The sequence below is a fragment of the Phytophthora sojae genome (genome assembly GCF_000149755.1).
Source record: "Phytophthora sojae unplaced genomic scaffold PHYSOscaffold_2, whole genome shotgun sequence".
NCBI lineage: Eukaryota > Oomycota > Peronosporomycetes > Peronosporales > Peronosporaceae > Phytophthora > Phytophthora sojae.
The window spans coordinates 10,139,688-10,159,824 of NW_009258116.1; the positions used below are offsets into that span (position 1 = coordinate 10,139,688).

General features: G+C 53.9%; 4 protein-coding genes across 4 annotated transcripts; 3 read left to right on the forward strand and 1 right to left on the reverse strand.

Moving 5' to 3' along the window:
* Positions 1-6,914: 6,914 nt before the first annotated feature.
* PHYSODRAFT_326934 (hypothetical protein) lies at positions 6,915-9,051 on the forward strand (the record flags this gene model as incomplete). Its single annotated transcript, XM_009522979.1, has 2 exons — positions 6,915-8,453; positions 8,491-9,051. The coding sequence occupies 2 exons, from the start codon at positions 6,915-6,917 to the stop codon at positions 9,049-9,051; spliced, it is 2,100 nt and encodes a 699-aa protein (XP_009521274.1).
* Positions 9,052-9,594: 543 nt separating this feature from the next.
* Positions 9,595-10,761, reverse strand: PHYSODRAFT_326935 (hypothetical protein; the record flags this gene model as incomplete). The annotated part of the gene is made up of 6 exons (XM_009522980.1): positions 9,595-9,612; positions 9,699-9,932; positions 10,004-10,075; positions 10,159-10,560; positions 10,613-10,714; positions 10,753-10,761. 6 exons carry the CDS (start codon positions 10,759-10,761, stop codon positions 9,595-9,597), a joined length of 837 nt encoding a protein of 278 aa, XP_009521275.1.
* A 52-nt stretch (positions 10,762-10,813) lies between these two features.
* Positions 10,814-11,458, forward strand: PHYSODRAFT_253571 (hypothetical protein; the record flags this gene model as incomplete). Its single annotated transcript, XM_009522981.1, has 1 exon — positions 10,814-11,458. One exon carries the CDS (start codon positions 10,814-10,816, stop codon positions 11,456-11,458), a length of 645 nt encoding a protein of 214 aa, XP_009521276.1.
* A 7,299-nt stretch (positions 11,459-18,757) lies between these two features.
* Positions 18,758-19,489, forward strand: PHYSODRAFT_483473 (hypothetical protein; the record flags this gene model as incomplete). The annotated part of the gene is made up of 1 exon (XM_009522982.1): positions 18,758-19,489. A coding segment is annotated over one exon (732 nt), but the record flags the coding sequence as incomplete, so codon positions are not given.
* Between the last annotated feature and the right edge of the window lie 648 nt (positions 19,490-20,137).

The following is a 20,137-nucleotide window of genomic DNA, read 5'->3' on the forward strand; positions in this document are numbered from 1 at the left end:
TCCATCAAGTTGAGCCGTGTGCATCACGAATTGGCGGCGGCGGTGGCGGAAACACACCCCGTGTGTGGTCAACTTGGTGTTGACCCTGATCTCGTGTCTCTCCACGACCAAGTCCCGGTCGTGGAGTAGTTCCAGAGCGCTGCGTTCGGCGCTCTGAAGTATTCGCAGTTTGCGGCGGCCTCCCAGGCCGCCTCGATCGTTCCGGCCGAGCTGGACCATTAGCTCGACACGCTGCTCCAGCGCGAAGTCGCGCTGGAGAGGATGATGGCTTCCGCCGAGTCTTCTGCTTCGGTTCAGCCGAGCTAGGTAGCTCGTGCTGCAGGTATGGCTTCAGCCGTCCGACGTAGAACGTCGGATGGAGGCGCATACTAGACGTTATGTCCAGTGTGTAGGCGTTGCCGTGCCGTGCCAGCACAGTGAACGGTCCGATTAAGCGCGGAGCGAGCTTGCTCGCCCCGAAGTCGGAAACTGCATGTTTAGGCAGATTTTGAGTAGCTAACAAGACTGATGAACCCTTCTCGAATTCATTAGTGTTGCCCCTGCCAACATTGTCTGCGTTCAGCTTCTGTCGGTCGACAGAAGCTGCAATAGCGTCTTGAACAAACCGAATGACGGCTTGTCTGCGCTGCACGAAGTTGATTGCGTCCGAGCTGAACTCGTTCAGCTCGTTTCCAGCAGTAGGCCCGGCCTCTGCGTTCGTCTTCGCGGTGTCTGTGCCCTGCACAGACCCGTTCTTCTTCTTGTCGGCGTCTGTGCCCTGCACAGACGCGCGGCTCTTGGCTTATTTCGTGTCGTTGCGGCTGACACTGTGCAAGTGTCAGCGGCATTCTGCGGCTGCTGCGGTGCAGTCGAAGATCCTCCCCCACTTAAGGAAGGAGCCACCATCCCGAGTAGACTCGGGAGGCGTGGGTGCCTCATGGTATTCACGTAGAAGGGTGTATGCCCGGTCGAGGCATGCACCGAGTTGTTGATGGCGAACTCCGCCATCGGCAGGCACTCGCTCCAGTGTTGGAACGAGTGAGCGTAGCTCTTAAGCACGTCTACGAGCACGCGGTTCACGCGCTCGGTCTGACCGTTCATCTGCGGATGGTCCGCAGTCGACATCGAAAGTTGACTCCGAAGAAGTGTAAACACTTCTTGCCAAAGGTGCGCAGTGAAGCGCGGGTCTCGATCCGACACAATGTCGATCGGCATGCCATGGTGTTTAAACACCATGTCGACGAACAGACGTGCAGTCTGCTTCGCAGTCACTTCAGCGGGTACCGCAGCAAGATGTACCATCTTGCTGAAGCGGTCAACAAAGACCACAACGCCCGTGTTCACCTGACTGTCCGGGGAAAGACCGAACACGAAATCCAAAGACATGGACTGCCAACACTCTCGTGGAGTTGGTAGTGACTGCAAGGGAGCCTGCACGAAAGGCGCAGGCTTCACACGTTGACAAACCTCGCAAGCACGGACGTACTTGCGCACCCATTTGTACTGGTGGGCCCAGTAGAAGTCTCGCGTGAGAAGAAGGTATGTCTTCTCACGGCCCGGATGCCCCGCAGTCGGTGCATCGTGATACTCGTACATGATCCTGAGTCGCAGGTCATGGTCATTGACTGCACTGTAGAGTAATAACCCGTCGTGCACCCGATAACGGTGTGCACGAGCACGAAGATGCTTCGGTAGCTTCTGACGGGCTTTGTCCGAAGGCGCTGAGCCGTAGGCCAGCAAGAGCTACGCGTCCGCGTCGTGCGCGTACGCGACCTTCACGTCGTCCAACAGTGACGACGTCGGGGTGCTCGATCGCATGGCGTCAATGGCATTGACGTCGGCATCAGTCGTGGCGTAGTCAGGTCGACGCGAGAGCGCGTCGGCCACCACATTGAGTCTTCCGGGTTTGTACTCAACCCGAAAGTTATACTCTGCGAAGAATGAGAGCCATCTCGCCATCCGTTGCGAGATGTGCGGCGACTTCACAGCCGTCCGCAGCGACGCGTGGTCTGTGTAGACCACGAACGGTTTGCTTCCGAGTAGATACACTCGGAACTTCGCGAGTGCGTACTTCATGGCAAGGAGCTCCTTGTCGTGTACCGGGTAGATGCGCTCAGCTGGCTTCAGCTGGCGCGATTGGTAGTAGACGACACGATCACGGCCCTCGTGATCGTGCTGCATCAACGCACATCCGATTGCGAAATCGGATGCGTCACACACAACGTGGAACGGGCGATCTTGGTCGGCCACCGCCAAGATCGGCGCCTCAGTCACGCCCTGCTTGACTGCATCGAAGGCCTGCTGACTCTCAGCAGTCCAAATCCACTCGGCGTCCTTCTTCACGAGCTGTGACAGCGGGCGTATCATGCCCGCGTAGTCCTTCACGTACTTGCACAAGTACGTGGCCAAGCCAAGGAACTGCCGCAGTTCCTTGACGTTCGACGGCGTCGGCCACTCATTGATCACTCTGACCTTCTCAGGGTCAGGGCGGACACCGTTCTTCCCAACCAGACGCCCGAGCACGGGTATCTCGCTCGCCCCGAGGATACACTTCTTCAGGTTCGCATAGAGCTTGTGCTTGCGCATGAGCGCAAGCAGCTTCCGGAGATGCACCTTGTGCATCTCAACATCGCTCATCCCGTCCGCAGCCCCGCTGTGGACGAACACATCGTCGAAGTAGCTCGGTGCGAAGTCACGCACCTGTTGAAGGTTGCAGGGGCGTTCTTCAGACCCTGTTGCATCACTAGCAACTACCAGAGCATGCCGCTTGGTGTGCTCACAGCCGTGAGAGGGATATCGCTCTCACGCATGAGGAGTTGATAGAATTCATCGCGCAGATGGAGAGCACTGTAGATAGTGCTCCTGGCCATCGAATCGATGATGGCATCTTTTCGCGGTATCGGTGTTTGCGTCGGTATCGTCGCATCGTTCAGCTTGTTGTACGCATAAACGATGCGCCAGTCGCCGTGTGGCGTTTTGACACAGAACTTCGGGGCACTGTGCGGGGGTTTCGATTCCCGCACTTGTCCAGCTTTGCGACGACTCTCAAAGAAGTCGTCGATCGCCTTGACCTGCTCTCGCGGCAGTGGCCACTGCCGCGTGACACAGTACTTCGTCCCCGGCACGAGATCAATCTCGTGCTGGACGCCCTTATCCTGCGGAAGCTCCGCAGGAATCTCTTCCGGAAGTACGTCCGCGTACTCCCGTAAGATCTCGTAGTAGGGACTCGTTTTCAACGAGTCCCAGCTCTGCTCTTCAAAGCGCTCCTTCTTCGTCTTCGCACTGAGAGTGTCCTCGCTCTCAGTGGTGATCTCCATGAAGAACTGCCTCAGTTCTTCATTCTCTCTGTTCGTTCTCTCGGCATCCGAGAGAATGCATATTTGCTCGATGCGTCCATCGTGCAAGTCACGCGCGAAGCGCTTCCAGCTCATGACTGGAAGCGAAGTCAACTCCGACGCTTGCGTCGGAGGGTTAGCGAGAGTCATCTCCCTGTACCGGAACCCGGCACAGGTACGCGTCAAGACGTTCAACGTCTCGACGTCCGGCTTCTCAGCCTCCGTCTGCCCGGCAGACATTCCTTGTAGCGTCTCGGCCCCAGGCCGAGACTTGCGCAGCGACCTTCGCATGCGCCGTCTTCTTGTTTTGCGGAGCACGGCTCCGCTTGGTTCTTGACCTCGTCCAGGCCCAGCCGTGGACGGGGGTTCTTCTTGTATTCCGCCGGCGGGTTCATCCCGCGGGCGAGCGACTTCAAGCCCGGCGCTTTGTCGTGCTGCCGGGCTGCACGACAGCATGCAAGTTTTTCCGGTGCGGGACGTTTGCAACCGTCCGCACCGCCTGCAGCGTCGGCTCCCGGAGCCGACACGCCATCTTCACCTCGACGCCTGTTATTGGCGGAGCCCTCCATTACGGAGGGTGCGTCGGCTCCCCGAGCCGACGAATCAAATTCGTCCAAGCTATCGACTCCCGGAGTCGACGGCGTTACGTCACCTTGGCTCTTATTATTGGCCAGACCTGATCCAATCAGATTCGCGTCAGCCTCCACGGCTGAGGCGTGTGACTCGCCTGCGTCATCCGTACCCCTTGAGGTCGGAGATTCTTCCTGATTCGCTGAAAAGCGGTTGTCGATCTCCGAGATCATCACATTTTCTCCTTTAGCCGTCGGCGGCGACGCCGACGCTTGCTGCTCTTGCGCCTGTGCTCGCGCGCGCCCAGGGCGCTCCGGGACAGCGGCATTAGGCGCTGTCTCGAGTGGGGAGTCGCACGCACCTGTCGGTGCGTGCGTAGCGGCAACAGGGCCATCGCTCACTGTTCCGCTGTCGCGACCGAAGCGCACGAGAGTGCGCTTCTCCCAATCGATCACCGGATCATGTCGTGCAAGCCACGGCATGCCCAATAAAATGTCAAACTTATCGTCCAGATCCAGGACGATAAAGGTCTCGACAAACTCTTGATCTTCATACGTGAAGCGCACGCGTACCATGCGCTTCTCGGTCTTCACGACGGCACCCGTTGCCAGTCGTACTTCCAACATACTTCGAGGTATCTTTAAATCCTCGAAGTCAAGCCTTGATAGACTTCGCAGTCGAACAAAGTTCTTCGACGCGCCAGAATCTACCAAAGCACGGAGAGAGCCGCTTGCTCTCGTCGAGTTCACATTCAGGATGACAAGGTCAGGCTTGTCATCGTGATTCTTGCAGTGAGAATGAACCTCACTGGGGGCTGCAGTCCTCAGTGTCGCGTGTCCGAGGTCGGCACGCGGAACTGCATTACCAGTAAGGCGCCCCGCGCCTACTGGCGTCCAGCGTTTTTTGTTTGGTTGCGACGGTGCCCAGCACCGCCGCGATAGCCACCCTGCTGGTGCACGGGGGCGGTGCACTCCCGAGCAAAGTGACCGATTCTACCGCATCGGTAGCATCGCACATTGTTTCCTTGCGACTGCTGGGGTCCAGCAGTTGCAGCACTCGAGAGGTCCATGGGTTCTGGACCTCCCGTCCTCACTACCGGGCGTGGCTGTGGCCTCGGCACATGTGCATGCAGCTTAGCCTGCCGCAGGCTAAACTCCTCCTGCATTGCAAGAGTAATTGCAGCTTCGAGAGGACTCGGGTACTCACGGAAGAGATAGGACTTCACAGGCCCATCTCTCAGCCCTTTCATGAACGTGACGACCTTGGTCGCCTCGTCGATCGGATTGGTCACGATGTTCGAGACCAAGTACTGTGCTCTCTGTGCGTAAGCATGGACATCATGCTTACCCTGCTGTAGGTCGAAGAACTCTGCCCTCGACCGAAACTCATTTTGCGGTGGCTCAAACGCTTGTCTGAGCTCTTCCTTGAAACCCTCGTACGTGCTATAGCACGTAGGATCCGAGAGTCGGCGTCCATACGCCCAACTTCTTGCACGTCCGCCAAGACATGACATGGTGAACGCGACCTTCGACAAGGGGTCGACGATGCGTCGAGCCGCAATGGCAGTGTCGAGTTCGACAAGCCAACGGAGGAGAGGCTCGCCCTCTCTTCCAACGTAATTGCTCACGCTGAGCTTCAGCGATTGCGCGCGCGGTGTCGTCCCCGACGACACTGTGGTAGACGAAGCAGCATCTCGCTGCTCCCTCATGATGAATCCCAGAGCAACACCATGTTGCTCTGTCGGCGTTAGCGTACGCAGCATCGTAGCTACAGCCGCCTCACCAATGACTGTTGGCAGTCGTTGGAGAGCTTCCCACTCTGGGTCCGACAGGTGGAGGCAGTTAGCGCGTGCAACATGAGTTGCAGGCGTAGTGGAGCTTTCCATGGACACCTCCGTATCCATGGGAAGGTTCTCAGCTCCGCGTTCGTGCGGTGACGTACGAACTCAGGTAGTCGGTCGTTGGACGGACTACAAAGTGCTACCAGGTGTAATGGGCCTACCTTGGCTCACTACTACGGCTTACACGTATGCGCACGTGTATGAGGAAGCGTAGGTTTCTTTTACTTGAGTTAAGTATACTCGAGATCCACGAGTATACTTTAAACAAGTTAAAGACTCCAAGTAGCGTGTTTTGGTAAAAGATGAGAACTGCTATTTGTGTTTTATGTTTCTGACTTCCTCTAAATGTAATATTCTAAACTAGGAATCTGCCAACGGCTGGAGGGCAGAATTCCAATGCTATGCATGTCACTCATTGGCTAAGAGACGCTGCTCTCAACCAATAGGAATCCTAAGTCTCTATGGACCACCCGTCGTGGTGATCCTAAATGTATGTAGCCTTTGGTGTGTCTACACCAAGGACGATAAAGTCTTTCGAACCTCTAACAGACGTCGTGTCTGTTAGAGTTACAAGTGACTGTAGCCACTTGTGCGTGTAACCCCGTTACATCTTTACTAAAGAAATGCAGGCGTGGAAGCCAACTTGCACTGCGGTCTCCAGCATCTGCAGAAGGTTATCCATGTATGCAACGAGGAATAGGCTAAACACATGGCTAATAACACTCTTAGCACGTCGCAAGTGGTGTCGAACCCAGTAGTATCGCTCATATGTAGATGTAAGTCGGGATCGTACCGCCTAAACTCAAGTTGAAGACTCCATTGGTGGCTAGTTGCTCACTTGAGCGTCAAGCGCCGAACTTGTCAATCATTTCTAAACTTGCCAGACAACGGCCAACCCACCAACGCCCATGTCACCCACTTCATCATCCAAAGCTCGCGGAACCTCCAAAGGCCGTGGGAAGGGTCGCTATAAGCCGAATACAGGTTCAACTCAGCGACTCGAAAGCTGCGCAGTGTTAACGACGCACTAACAGCATTGCCAACCAAGGTGAAGCTGCCAACGCGACAGCAATAGCTTCCAAAGTATGAGAAGGAGCTCTGCGTTCGTCCGTTCAACTACGTGGAAGGCGACGTCGCCGAGGCGATCTGCAAATTCTGCGAGGTGTTTGGACGGGAAGATCCGCCGGACGATGCATGCCGATTCCGCGTTCGATGTGTTGGTGAGGAGCGCGAAAAAGAAGCGCAAGAAGATGGCTAAAGCTATGGTGTTCAAGAAGTTTCGCCGCGACCATATCATCCGACACATGCAGCGCGAGCACTCGAAGCAGTGGTCTGCCTTCCTTGCTGTCACGGAGGACGAAGAGCGCGAAAGCTTTTTCCTGCGTACCCGGATCGAGGACTTCCTCCCGAGACACCCTCAGATTTCGTTTGTGGTTCCGAGCGGAATTGCCAGCCTCATCGAGCGTCTGTTCTGCAACCGAGGTGATACGCCACACGGCTTGGTGGCCGTGGACGACGAAATCGGAGAGGTTGAAGTCTCCAACGACTTTATGGAGACCGAGACGGATGGATACGTTCAAGTTATCCGTGATCGAGACCAGTTTGAGACCATTGTCAGCTGCACCAACGCGGGAGTAAGCTTTCGTGCTATTGCTGGTCTGTTAACCACGTTCGGAACCGCGCTGTCCAACATGAAGCTTGGATCCCCCTGCAGACAAGTAGTAGGGCTATCGGTTAGCCGTGTCGTTGCACTCAATCTCTCTGCTATCCGCTCACTGCTCAGCAAGACCTGGGGATTTTCGCTAATGGTTGATGGCGCAACGCACAACAAAGAAGGATACCTGGACGTGCGTGTGTCGTTTGGCCTCGTGGGTAAAATTCACAACATCCACCTCCTCGCCATCCCCTTTGGCGATAGCGCCCACACAGGCGAGAACTATGCTGAGCTTGTCATTGATCTACTAGAGGACATCGGTGAAACCAACCTGCTCCCTCAACTGATCGGTATCTCGACGGACGGAGCTGCGACGATGCTAGGCCGCCACCAGGGATTCTCGACGCGACTTCGTGCTGCTGCTGAATACTTTGGAAACTCGGCCATCAAGATCAATTGGTGCGGGAGCCACCAGTTGAACCTTGCCGTAGACGCGTTCCTAAAAGTACTCGACAGAACGATGAACTTCAGGTCGAGGCTGGGAATGGAGATCTCGTTTACACGGAGATACGAAAGTGTACGCTTCGCAGTGGGTTTACGCCCAAAGTATGCAACGACTAGATGGGAGTCGATTCATGACACGTGTCATTTCCTGGCCAAGCACTACGAACAACTCGTTGCTGCACAAGACGCGAAGAACTACGCGCGGTCGAGCAGCGCAGGGTGGCTGTGTCTATTTGTTGTGAGCGAGCTGACGGAGGCCATACGAATGTGTTTTCGCATGCTGCAAGTTAAGACTGTCACTATGAACGAGCAGTTCACCGCTCTGGATGAGCTCGTGAACACGTTCCAGTTGAAGTACGAGAGCAACACCGAAGACGGTTCAGTGAATGTGGACAAGACCAACGTGGCCAACCACCTCAAGTGGTGCTCGTACAATTCGTTGGCGCTATTTAGCAGCATGGACGTCGGAGTGCAGAGAGACGAGAATGCCCCAGAAGACCAGACCCACACTGCGACGGATGGTACCGAACTGGACGACGCATCCCCCGACGAGCAACCTGATCAAAACGACGTCGAGTCCCGCCCCACCCCAAGACCCTATGACTCAGACTGAACTTGTTGGAGCGGTAGCTGAGGCCATCACCGTTTTCATCGAAACCGTGTCATGTATCAAGCTCGACATCAACAGCGATTGCCGCGAGGAACCTCCTACTTCTCCTATCGAGATAATACAGTGCACGGATCGCGCCTTCCGGGCACTGCTGGCAGCTCACAGCCCCAAATTGAAGGCTCGATTCGGTGCTACGGCAACAACCGATATCTGGAACCAAAGGAAGCAACTGGCGCACTGCTTTAACAAGAAGTCTGAATGTTGCCGTCGGCTTGAAAGCCCACGAAACCCGTCGCGTGAAGTGACACTCAAGGTTGTCTGGGAGAAGGCGGCCTCGTTCGGCAACTCTGAACTGCTGGTCGAGTTTGCTGTTGGACTCGCTAGCACTGCACCAGGTACACACATAGTGGAGGGGGACTTCAGCACGCTGGAGCGTACGATGGGTCCGCATCGCGGCCGACTCTGCAACTACGCGATGGAAGGTGAGTTGCAATGTCGACAATACTTTGAGCTCATGAGTTTGGCGGACAAGATGTCCAGGTACCAAGCAGCTGCCTAGTGTGCGTTCCTCTCCAAGCCACACTCTAGCGTAGGCCACCACGTTCACATTCTTATACATTCTTGTAGCGCCCCTTTCTAGCTGCCAATAGACAGCGATACATTACTGATCGGGCTACCCCTTTTAAAGTCCCCAGGAGTACCCCGTATATCTAAAAAGGGGCATGATTTGCAAAATGCCCCCTCCGGACATGCCTGCGAATGACAAGCCAATCCTCTCTGCATGGTATTAACGCAGAGATACATGTGAAGCGTTATGCTACGCACGATGTGGAACGGCGCGAACAATCTTTTCCGAATCCCAACCCAGGCATTCAGTACAACCCCAGTCTTGCTCGCTTTTTGGAACGACCAGCCGCAGCCCCACCGGAATGCTTGGAAGTCAAGTGAGCGGCAGGCCATGCGATGATCGCATAGCGATAGTAAGTCGTATCCCTCGTAGCCCCTTCATTCCCAAGATACCCCTCAAACGTGCTGTTCCCGCGTCCATCCCAGAAATCGGAATACGTTTTCTTGTCGGGGTTTAGAAAATTCAGCTCCGATGTCAAAACGCGGTAAAGGCCTTGTCGGAGAGCACCACGTGATGGAATCGTTACGCTCCCTTTCGTCCCAATACCCGCCATCATCGATGTAACTGATATCGTGAACCAGCTTCCCGATGGCAAACTCCAGTTTCTTGTCCTGGGCAGCAACAGCGTTCGCTTGCCGGAGCGCACGAAAGCGCGCTCGATCAACACTCTTCAGTCCGCGCGCACCGAGTCCTTCAATGCTTCGCTCCGTGTACTCGTGAGAGAGCATCAACGCGAACGAGGAATCCTCATTCTCATTCCCCATGCTACCAATGATGCCGCCATATCGTCGCTCAAGGATTGGTCGTTGCTCCTCATCAAGTGACGCATGTCAGGAGGCAGACAAACCGAGTACACCAAGGCCAGTCTGAACCCCTTCGTCACCTTCTCCAGTGCATGCTCCGCGTCGGCATAGTGCACTGCATAGTAAGGAACGAATGCCGCCATCCCATCCGACTTGCAAAATCGTGGCGATGCTTCACCTCCCCACCACGATACACCACCAAGTTTCCCCCTTCATGGAAACTGGGCAACTGTACCACCAACGTCGCCACCATTCCGTCCTCCTTCTCCGTATCTTGGTGCTTCACGAAATGACCTCCTTCACCGTACACCAGCAACTTGTAGAGCTTGCACTGCATCGGAACCCCCTTGTAGCCGAATCGACCGGCAATAATCTCACTCAACTCCTCAACTCCCGCTTGCCATTGCGGATTCTGGAACGTAATTTGATCCGGTGGAAGCTGCCAGCTCTTGCGCACACTTTCATCCATCAAGGTGTCGAGTCGTCGGCCAAAGGGGGACTTCTCGCACTGGGCAACGAGCTCCTCGGCTTGTGCATTGCTCAGAGGGACTGAAAGCGTCCCCACCCCATCAATAAATAGGCCTGGTACTGGGGGTAAGGCATCTGCGGGCCCGCCGAAGGAATACTCGCCCGCGTACTCGTCCGCCCGAGACAAGATGTCGCTGATTTTCTTGCACGCAGGCCCCGACGTCGTCCGGCTCGCCGTGGCCACCGAACGGCCACTCACCCTCCCCGAAGGCCTCGTCGTCACCGGGGCCTTCTTGAGGAGCGACGTTGTCGTTGAAGTTTGCCTTCGAAAAATGATGCGTCAATCGATCATTTTGTTTACGAAATGCATTTTACTGCTTATTTATTATTTTCAATTCCCGCGGTATCAACGATACTGTACCATGGCGTGGGGCTGGGATCGCGAGGATGAATATGACGGCGTGGACCGAAACGAGCCCAGCGAAGAGTACGTCTTCGGTGGCGGCAAGTGGCCGTTTGGGGGCGAGGGGCAGCCCGGGGATGTCCCCACGCCTTCCGGTGCTGCCTGCCAAAAGATCAGTGAGATGCTGGCCCGGGCGGACGACAACGCAGGGGAGTATTCCTTCGGAGGACAAGCGTCAACGCTCCCAGTAGCCCCTGGACTGCATGGCGATGGGGTGGGGCTCATCCCCGTCCCCTTGACCGAGGAGCACGCGACCAAGTTGATCGCCAAGTGCGACAAGTCTCCGTTTGGGAGGAAGCTGGAGACGATGATGGACGAAAGTGTCCGCAAGAGCTGGCAACTGAGTCCTGATCAGGTGGACATCAAGAACCCACTGTGGTCTACGGGTATCGACAAGCTGGGCGAGACCATTGCAGGCAGACTTGGATACAATGGTGTGCCCTTGCAGTGCAAGCTGTACAAATTGCTGGTGTACGGGGAAGGAGGACACTTTGTGAAGCATCAGGATACGGAGAAGGAGGACGGAATGGTGGCGACGATGGTCGTTCAGGTGCCAAGTGCGCACGAAGGCGGGACTTGGTGGTCTACCGTCGAGGCGAGGTGAGCCAGCGGCATGATTTTGGCAAGAGTGACGGCACGGCACCATACTTGCCTCACTATGCGGTGCACTATGCCGATGCGGAGCACGCTCTGGAGGAGGTGACGAAAGGCTATCGATTGGTGCTGATTTATTCGGTTTGCTTACCGCCCGATATGCGCCACTTGATGAGGAATTGTGATCAGACGCTTGGCGAGGAAATGGGTGGAGTGCTGAACGGGATTGAACAGGAAGACGCAGTATTTGCGCTGTTGCTGAACCACGAGTACACTGGCAAAAGTATCGCGATAATGGGATCCGGCGCCTTCAAAGGCATCGATCGCGCGAGGTTTCACACGCTAGAAGAAGCAAGTCGGGCTGCTGTTCCTGCCAAGAAGTTGCAGTTTTTCATCGCCCAGCTGACTCATGAAGTCAGCTACTATGACGATGGTGGAAGTTGGGACGAAAACGAGCGCCATGAATCGATTACTTGGTACACTAAGAGCGGAAAGGGTATCGTTCGTGCCTTGAAAACGAAGCAGAAGCTTAACTTCTTGAATCCGGGCCGAGAAACCTTGTCTGCGCTCTGGGCGAAACATGGGAACAGCACATTTGAAGAATATCTTGGTAATGAGGGAGCGACGAGGGAAACCACGTATTCGCGATACGCGGTAGTTGCGTGGCCAATGGATCAAGGTGTGGACAATGCTTTCAAGTATATCAGCATTGACGTTGCTATTGGATCTCTGCAAGCTCATTGGCCTGTCAGCGCTGCCACTCTCCGCAAGTTTATGAATGCGGTTAATGAGAAGTTGTTGGCACAGCAAAGCCCGAGTTATCAGGGCCCACGGAGACGTGTTTCACCTGGATTTTGCAAGGCATTATGTCACCTCTTGGTAGAAGCCGAAGACCCTGAGCTGGTCAAAATGTTCTTCACAAGCTTTGTCCGTCGCCTTGATGGTTACATGGATGGTCTGAACCCCTCCTTTGCTTCGCTTGCCCGTACGTTTAGCTGGAGCGACATCGGTCAGGATCTTTTGAATGTGTTTGGCGGAGCTACTGACCATGACACCATGGGGCTTCAAATCCAAACGATCAACGACTCAAGAATGGTGGCAATACTGCAAATTGTCGACTGTCTTCTATCCGGCGAAGCTCAACAAGTCTTGCTGTCTAGCGCAGTGGAGAAGGCCTCCAAGCTTCATGATCACGTGTTGCGCCACTCTAGGGGCATTGAACACCTCTGGAAATGGACGATTCAATGCGGCGATACGACCATCTTTGATACAGTCGCGGACAAGTTCGTGGAGACGAACCCGGACATGCTACGACCCGTCATCAAGGCATTTACTGATCATATCGGTGATATTGACCCATCCGACCACCGATTTGCTGTCCTCGCCTCTATTGCCCGTCGGAGAGTCGAATGGCTGAACAATCAGCTCCAGCTTCTGGATAAGCCTTTTACGTGGGAAATGCCAGGCGCATCCTTCCCCAGCAACGCCCAAGTGCAGGCATTTTTACGAGGCCCAAACGCTTCCATGAACACCAGCGGGGTTATTCTGTTCAATGGCATCGCGAGCGCGAGAAGTTACGCGTCGAGATGGAATCGTGAGAAGCAGGTGACTGCTTCATTCCACATGGGGAGACCAGCGGCACAGGCCAGCGTGCGAATGTGACCATCACAAAACACAGGCGTTGTTTTCAGAGCAGCAAAAAAAGCTCGCTGGTTTCATCGAGGAGCTGAAGTTTCTCTCAGAACGCTACGATGAAAACTCGATCAGTGACAGCAAGCGAGCACGTCTCGAGTAAGGCGCTCTTGAAGGACCTCAAGTGAGCTGTTAGAATGCTAATGCTACAGTGATGATGAAATGAAAGACTTCGTCAGTGGTGCACTTAATCCGTGTTTTAATGTGCCGCCAAGTTGCCGGCAGGGGTTAGAAGAGCGCCGTGCCGTGTCCTCCAGATTATCCAGCAGTTTGAGAATTGATGTCAGAATCTCCGAGTCGACAACGCGGCTTCTCTCACTGCTCTGCTGATGAACTGGTCAGGTAGTAGTCTCCAGAATAGTAGCGTTAGTAGGCATATTATGACTATTACTTACTACTAATGTTCTGGCATTTCAGCCATCAGTAGTACTATTTATATAGTAGTTAAACGAAACATGGATAGTAACGGAAATGCCCGAGTACTGTCCGGTATTCTATTTATTAGAAGCGGGTCAATTTTGTGCAATTACGAAAAAGGTCTTTTATTTGGGTAGGGTCACTATATCATGACCAAACGATGACCCCCTATATTTCTCGAGCAAATGATACAGAGTATCATCGATTATCCACCTACGTAAGGCCCTTGTTCAAGTGCCAGCACAGATTTCTTGAGCAGCAATATTCGCAAGGGTAGGTTTAAGAGATTGATTCATTGGGCATGTGCTGGCGCCATTAGTTCCGTGTGCTAGCTCTTGTCCAAGTGGGGCTTGCTGAAACCATTAATCACGTCTGAAGCTAGCCTTCCATCTGACCGTGCACCAACAGCGCCACGAGCCGCGACCGACGAGCTTACTATCGGTGTTTCCCTGTCACCAGTACCAGCCTTCAAAATCCCAGGGTCGTGGAATCTTAATTAGCATCCCGTCGATAGCTCCAACGACCCCGGGAAATCCAGCGATGGCTTCAAACCCTTGCTCCACTGCATGCAGCTCCTCCACCGCGGGCATCACGATTATGGAGTATCACATAACCCGGTATACTCTTTCCATCCACTAGTAGTATACAGATACGACACACAAACTGCAAAGAGTGGTACATCCAAGTTCCTACAGGGAATTATATAATCTGAGGAGATAAGTGATTGGGGTGCGTTACTACCACTATTTCCTCAAACTTCCTTTTTACTTCTGAGAGAGAGGGTGATACTCCTCAATAATATCGCACTTCTGCTGGATGGTTAGCCACACGCTTCTGGGTGCCCTTAGAACGCTTCTGGAGGCTGGGCGTCCTGTGCTCAGTGCTGCCTTGACTTTGTCTGTGGAAAAAGTGCGAATGAAAATGGAATGTGTAGACCACACAGTGGCGGTACTTCAATGTGACGGGCGCTCCCTCCTGAGATGTTGTCCCTCGATATCATGATTCCACAAGGGTATCAATTTATACGGTTTGCAGTTTCTGGGTGGTATCTGTAGTGCTGGGCTAGTACCGACGATGTGGACCCCATAATGCCTACCGGTCTTGTAATCGGGTAGGGCTTCTAATTTTGGACCGATTTCAAAAATGACCAGAGGGCTTTTATTCGGGATACCCGTTAGTGCTATTACCATACAGTAATTAGTCTGGCCAGACTAAATCTGAATAGCAGATTTTTCATTGCCCACAATTATTAGTATGGCCCCATCCGTTTTCCAGTAAGAAAAAACATTATTTTTGTGAAATGGTATGTTTATACGTATTTTCAAATATGTTTTATAGTTTACCTATATTTATCGTGGCTTTCAGGAGAAATAAAGACTAAAGCATCGCAGATGCTGCTTCTCTAACGGTTAGAGAAGGCTATTCAATGGGTTCGATGCTATGTTCACTCAGGTATCTATTATATTTTCGAGATACCAGGTTCTGTGTGTGCGAGATCTGGTAAATTGGCTGCTGTCAAGTGCTTTTTCAAAAAGCATTGCCGTAAAGTAGGTAGAGATTGACTATAATCGTGGTCACCACGACAAACTAATTATGAACATTTTTAGCCAGACTAATAATGAAGACGTCAATTTTCGCTCGACACGAATTATTCTGGCCCAGACTAAATTTGAAGCCAGACTAATTTTGAGCCCAGACTAATTACTGTAGGCACTGTACTAATGTACCCATTCCTCAACCGAGGCCAGATCGCACGAGTGAGTGGCCACGCACCAGTCAGGATCCCTTACTAGGCTTCCAACTTCACGCAAACGTGCCATGCAGTGCGCGAAGAGTGATTGCCACCAAAGTGCCATATCGGAAACTGTTCCGTGCTGTGTATGCGACCGACAGGTGCATCATTTGTGCAACAACGTGCTGTGTGACAAATGCAAAAAAGCTAACGTTATCTCAAAGGGTAACGCTGCTGTTCATGGTTGTCTTTGTCGATACTACTAAACTCGACATGCAGATTCCGCAGCCGCACATCTGTTGCCAGAGGCTTTAACGCGGAGACATCGACTCCCAGGAGCCCACATTCAGCTGTACATCTGAGGACCGTCCTTACTCAGTACGCCCGAGTGAATTCGCCTGACTTCAGAGTAAGAGTAAAGTGCTTAAACGTCCGAGTACATGATCTCTTTTGGGGTATCACATGTGGGATTTATAATCTAGAAACTCCATGCATCAACGTAAGGTGTTGGCTGTTGCGCTGGCATAAACGAAGTAAATAACATTCTACTAGCAGTTTGGGGTGATATTGTTTTCGGCTTGATGACGCTTAAATTCTCTATAAACTTCTTCACCTCGGCACATGCATGCCGATGATCTTCTACCCATGTGCACTTGCGCTGTCCCTCCTCCTGTTCCTTCTAGATTGCCATACTGGGCACGGCATATTTCCAAAGACAACCAGAAGACTTTCGTGAAGTTACTCAGAAGTCGTCAAACTTTAATCTAACTCAAGTACCTCACTCTACCGCTTGAGTATCGTGATCAAGCATTGCGCCGACCGCAATATTCAGGCAAAGAAGAGTGTAACAAGGTGTTATCCAAGGAGATCGTGGGAGATAGAAAAAGCAATTTTCAGGTGTGGAGTGTTGAGTGAGTAGCTTTGAAGAGTCATTTACGTGTGCTGTTGGTTCGCGAAAACAAATATGTGCTTGATCGCTGCTCGTCAGCAAGCGTGCTCTAACTCGGTTCTTTTGTGAGGAATCATCGCGCGCTACAGTGTACCTCATATGGAGGCCAGTAAGCGCCATTGTGGTCGGAATCCGGAATGATGGTCAGTCGGTCATAGTAGTCCTATTAGTAGTCATATTAGTAGTCATATTAGTAGTCATATTAGTAGTCATATTAGTAGTCATATTAGTAACATCGATACCTAACTACTAATAGATATAGTATTCAGCCAAAATTCCCACTACTACCAAACCCTGATCGTCAGTTGTCGTCCGAAAAGCTTTCTATAAATGTATCCACGCTGCATCACGTGTCGGAACGCAAACTGAAGGTTTCTATCCGTGAGTTTCAGTTTCAAAGGTTGAGGCCTGTATAAGCCACGTTAAACTACTAAAGTAAAGTAACGAGCTAGATACCAGCGTCGCTTCCGAGCCTACACATCTCGTCCGCCCGCCGCATAGTTGAAACGGTCCATGCAACTTCTGTCTAATTTCCCCGCGGACAGCGTCGCGGTCCCTACGCCCCTTCGGCGCCCCCTTCCCCTCAAGAACCGAGGCCCTCTCCACTGCACTTGTCCAAGCAGATCCGCGTTCCTTACTGCCGTATATGTTGCAGGCCATCTTGAAGCGCTCCTGCAGCGCTGTCGACTCCCCAAGGCGCTCCGAATAGCTGCCTCTCCATTGCGATTTCTCCACCCCTCCGCGCCTCGAACGGGCATCTCCACGGTTATCCATCCTGTCGCGGTCAGCTTCATGTGGCGCAGGCCACTCCGACTTACAGCAGAAGTCCGCTCGTCAATGCGGTGCTGAGGATGGGCTGCGCGAAGCACACCCAACGACCTGGTGACCTGCCAAAGTCGCACGCATGCCATGAAAGCACTGACGTTCAGTTGGGACCACGGCGTCACCCGTGGACTGGTTTCTAATGGGAAACGGCGCGATGGACACGTAGCCCACCGTGGACCCCCCCACAGGCCCCGCCATCCGGCTGACGGTAATAAACCGCCGCAATACGCCGCCGCACGCAGCAACGCAGACAGCCAGCTTGGTCCACGGTGTCACCCGTGAGCTGCTACGCCAAGGTGACCAGTCAAGACGTGGACGCCATCCAGGTGGGTCCACGGTGTCACCCGTGGCCTGGTTTGTAGTGGGAAACGGCGCGGTGAGCCACAAGTAGCGCCACTGTGGGCCCCCCACAGGCCCCGCCTTCCGGCTGACGGTAATAAACCGCCACAATACGTCGCCGCGTGCAGCAACGCAGATATCCAGCTTGGTCCGCGGTGTCACCCACGAGCTGCCCGGCCAAACATGCGGTGTACGGTGGCGGCCCTCTAGGACTGGCCGCTCTCTCCAGAGCGTTCGCGAAGTTAACCAGTGCTGAGGTTCTCGATGTGGAATTCCCGCGCACTACCAAAACGGAGATCTACGATAACCGCTATCACATTGTCCGGTTTGCTCAAGCGGGGTGTCCCCAGGTGCTCGACGGAGTAACCCGGCTAATGATGGACGGCCTAACACTGGTCCTTCATCATTACCAAACGAACCTTCGTATCCCTTGCTCCCGGTGTTTCAGCCCACGCGATGGCACATCTCGGTGCAAAGCTACTGCCTTCACATTGCCTCAGCTAAAGGCGCGGGGTAGTCGTACGATCCTGGGTTCCGTTTCGAAGTTTTGCCCGTCAGCGCTTGACAGCTATCGCGTCCAAGACGGCTCCGAGCTAATTGCCCTTCTTACGGTCCAAGAAGCGGCCTTTGCATCCGCGGAGACGGTGAATGAACTCCCCCAAGATGTGGCCGGATTGAGTGGCACGATCAATGAGACTACAGCGAACGGCCCAAGCGCTGCCGAGACGCCGGCGGGTCCCGAGAGGGCCCACAATGCAGTGCAACGGGTCGTACCTGGTAGCAGCGATGGTTACACGATCAAACTCTCGGAGCGTGCCAAGCGGGCTGCACGTGCACCGAACACTCAGGCGAATTCAGGCCGCGAGAACGCCGACGCCTCGGTCAAGATGGTGGCGACCAAAGGCGTGAACTCGCGTCAGCCCAAAGGGAACAGCCCACCTGCTGCACCAAAGGCTCGGACTAGAGGCCACACCAAGGAGAGTTTCGTAGCTTTTCAACGAGAGGAAGCACTCGGCCGCTACAGCGTTCTTGCCGACGAGGACAGTGACGAGGAAGATGATGCTGATGCCGTTGACAACGCCCCTGAGGACGTGGATATGACGGAAGTTCCTGATGTTAGTCGCCCCACCCAAGTCGACCATACCGCACAGGACGTTGAAATGGAGGGACCTGATGATGGAGACCTTCCCCCTGTTTCGGCCGGTCGATGTTCCATAGCAGCTTCGGTTGAGACCGCTATTCCAGAACCTGACTGAAAATCGCCTCCACTCGTACAAACTACCCTGGTTGATTTCGTCAGTACGCCGTCGCTCCCACCTGCTGTCGCTGCTGGTTCGCCGGCTCCTCTCCATGATGACATCGTCCCTGCCGCATCGGGCTCACAGGAAGAATTCACCATGGGCAGGCCGCACGTGGGCAGCGCAGAGGGCGACGCTGATCTTCCGATCCAAGCTGCGCACTGGCTAGAAAGCTTCGCGGGCACGGCTGTGGATGTGGCTCGCAACGGGCAATGTGCCTTTCTTGCGCTATATGCTACTATGTCAAACCACGCGCGCCCATGCCTCACGTCAACGGCGGCAGACACCCGACAGGCCTCCGAGATCAAAAAGGGCGTCTACACGCTAATGATGGCCAACCTCCGCTATGACGTGGAGCTCGGCTTACTCGACCCGCTACTGGAAGCCCATCGTGCTTTCCCCAACCAACCTTTGCATGTGAACAGAGATGCCGCAACGGCTTCGCTATTTGCTCATTACGCTCAAGAGAGAACTCGCGCTACCAACGTGCAGGTTCCCAAGAGCTTCTGGGCTGGGCCGCACGAATTGAGGGCTATGGCGCAATATCTGCGGGAACCGCTTTTGGTGCTCAGAATGAACAAGTCCGGTGATGCGCAGCTGCAGCGCTACATGTACAAGGATTTCCGACTGAAGAACGGCGATGACCATGAGACTGGCTACTGTGAGGCGCTAACTGACCGGCAAGCTCGTGACTATCTCTTCGAATGCTGGAGTCTCCATGTATTGCCACGTTTCCTTATTTTACGCGAGGATAAACACCACTTCAACGGCGTGGCGCACGGTGAGTAGTTCGTCAAATGGAGGGCTGAAGGAGATCGAGAGTATAGTGCGATGGTGTCTGACACATACGCCTGGAAAGCTACGGTCAACTCGATCCTTCCTGGAGAGGATGCCCCCCTCGAATTGCTAAACAAACTGAGCAACACACCGAGTGTAAACAACGTTATCATCAAACGAGTGACTCTCCGGGATCGGCTTGACATCGTTCATGCCCGCATGGGGCGGCCGACGCTCGAGCAGGAGGGCTATGACGATGAAGAGGAGCTTGACTTGCTTCTTGTTCAGGAGGAATGCATGCTTCAGGAGACCTATGGAATTGATGGCTATGCGAGTGGGTCGCAGGATAGCGATGAGGATACGCCATCTGAGGTCGCCACCCCCAATAGGTATCCTCGTGTGTCGAGCGGAGAGATTTCGGAGGATTTATATTTCCGTATTCTGCAGGCCGAGAACCCAACTTCTGTCCAGAAGGATGATCTACCTCTGTACGAACTTATTCACGCGGCTAATCGCGAAGCTTTCACGCGCCGGTGCACGCTTTATCAGAAAGCGCTCAACCTCCCGACCATTGGACGAAGAAGTACGGCTCGCAGTATTGCCCAAGAGCTACTGAAACACCCTCCTACCTTGCGGCATTTGTTCGCGTTTCTACCCTAT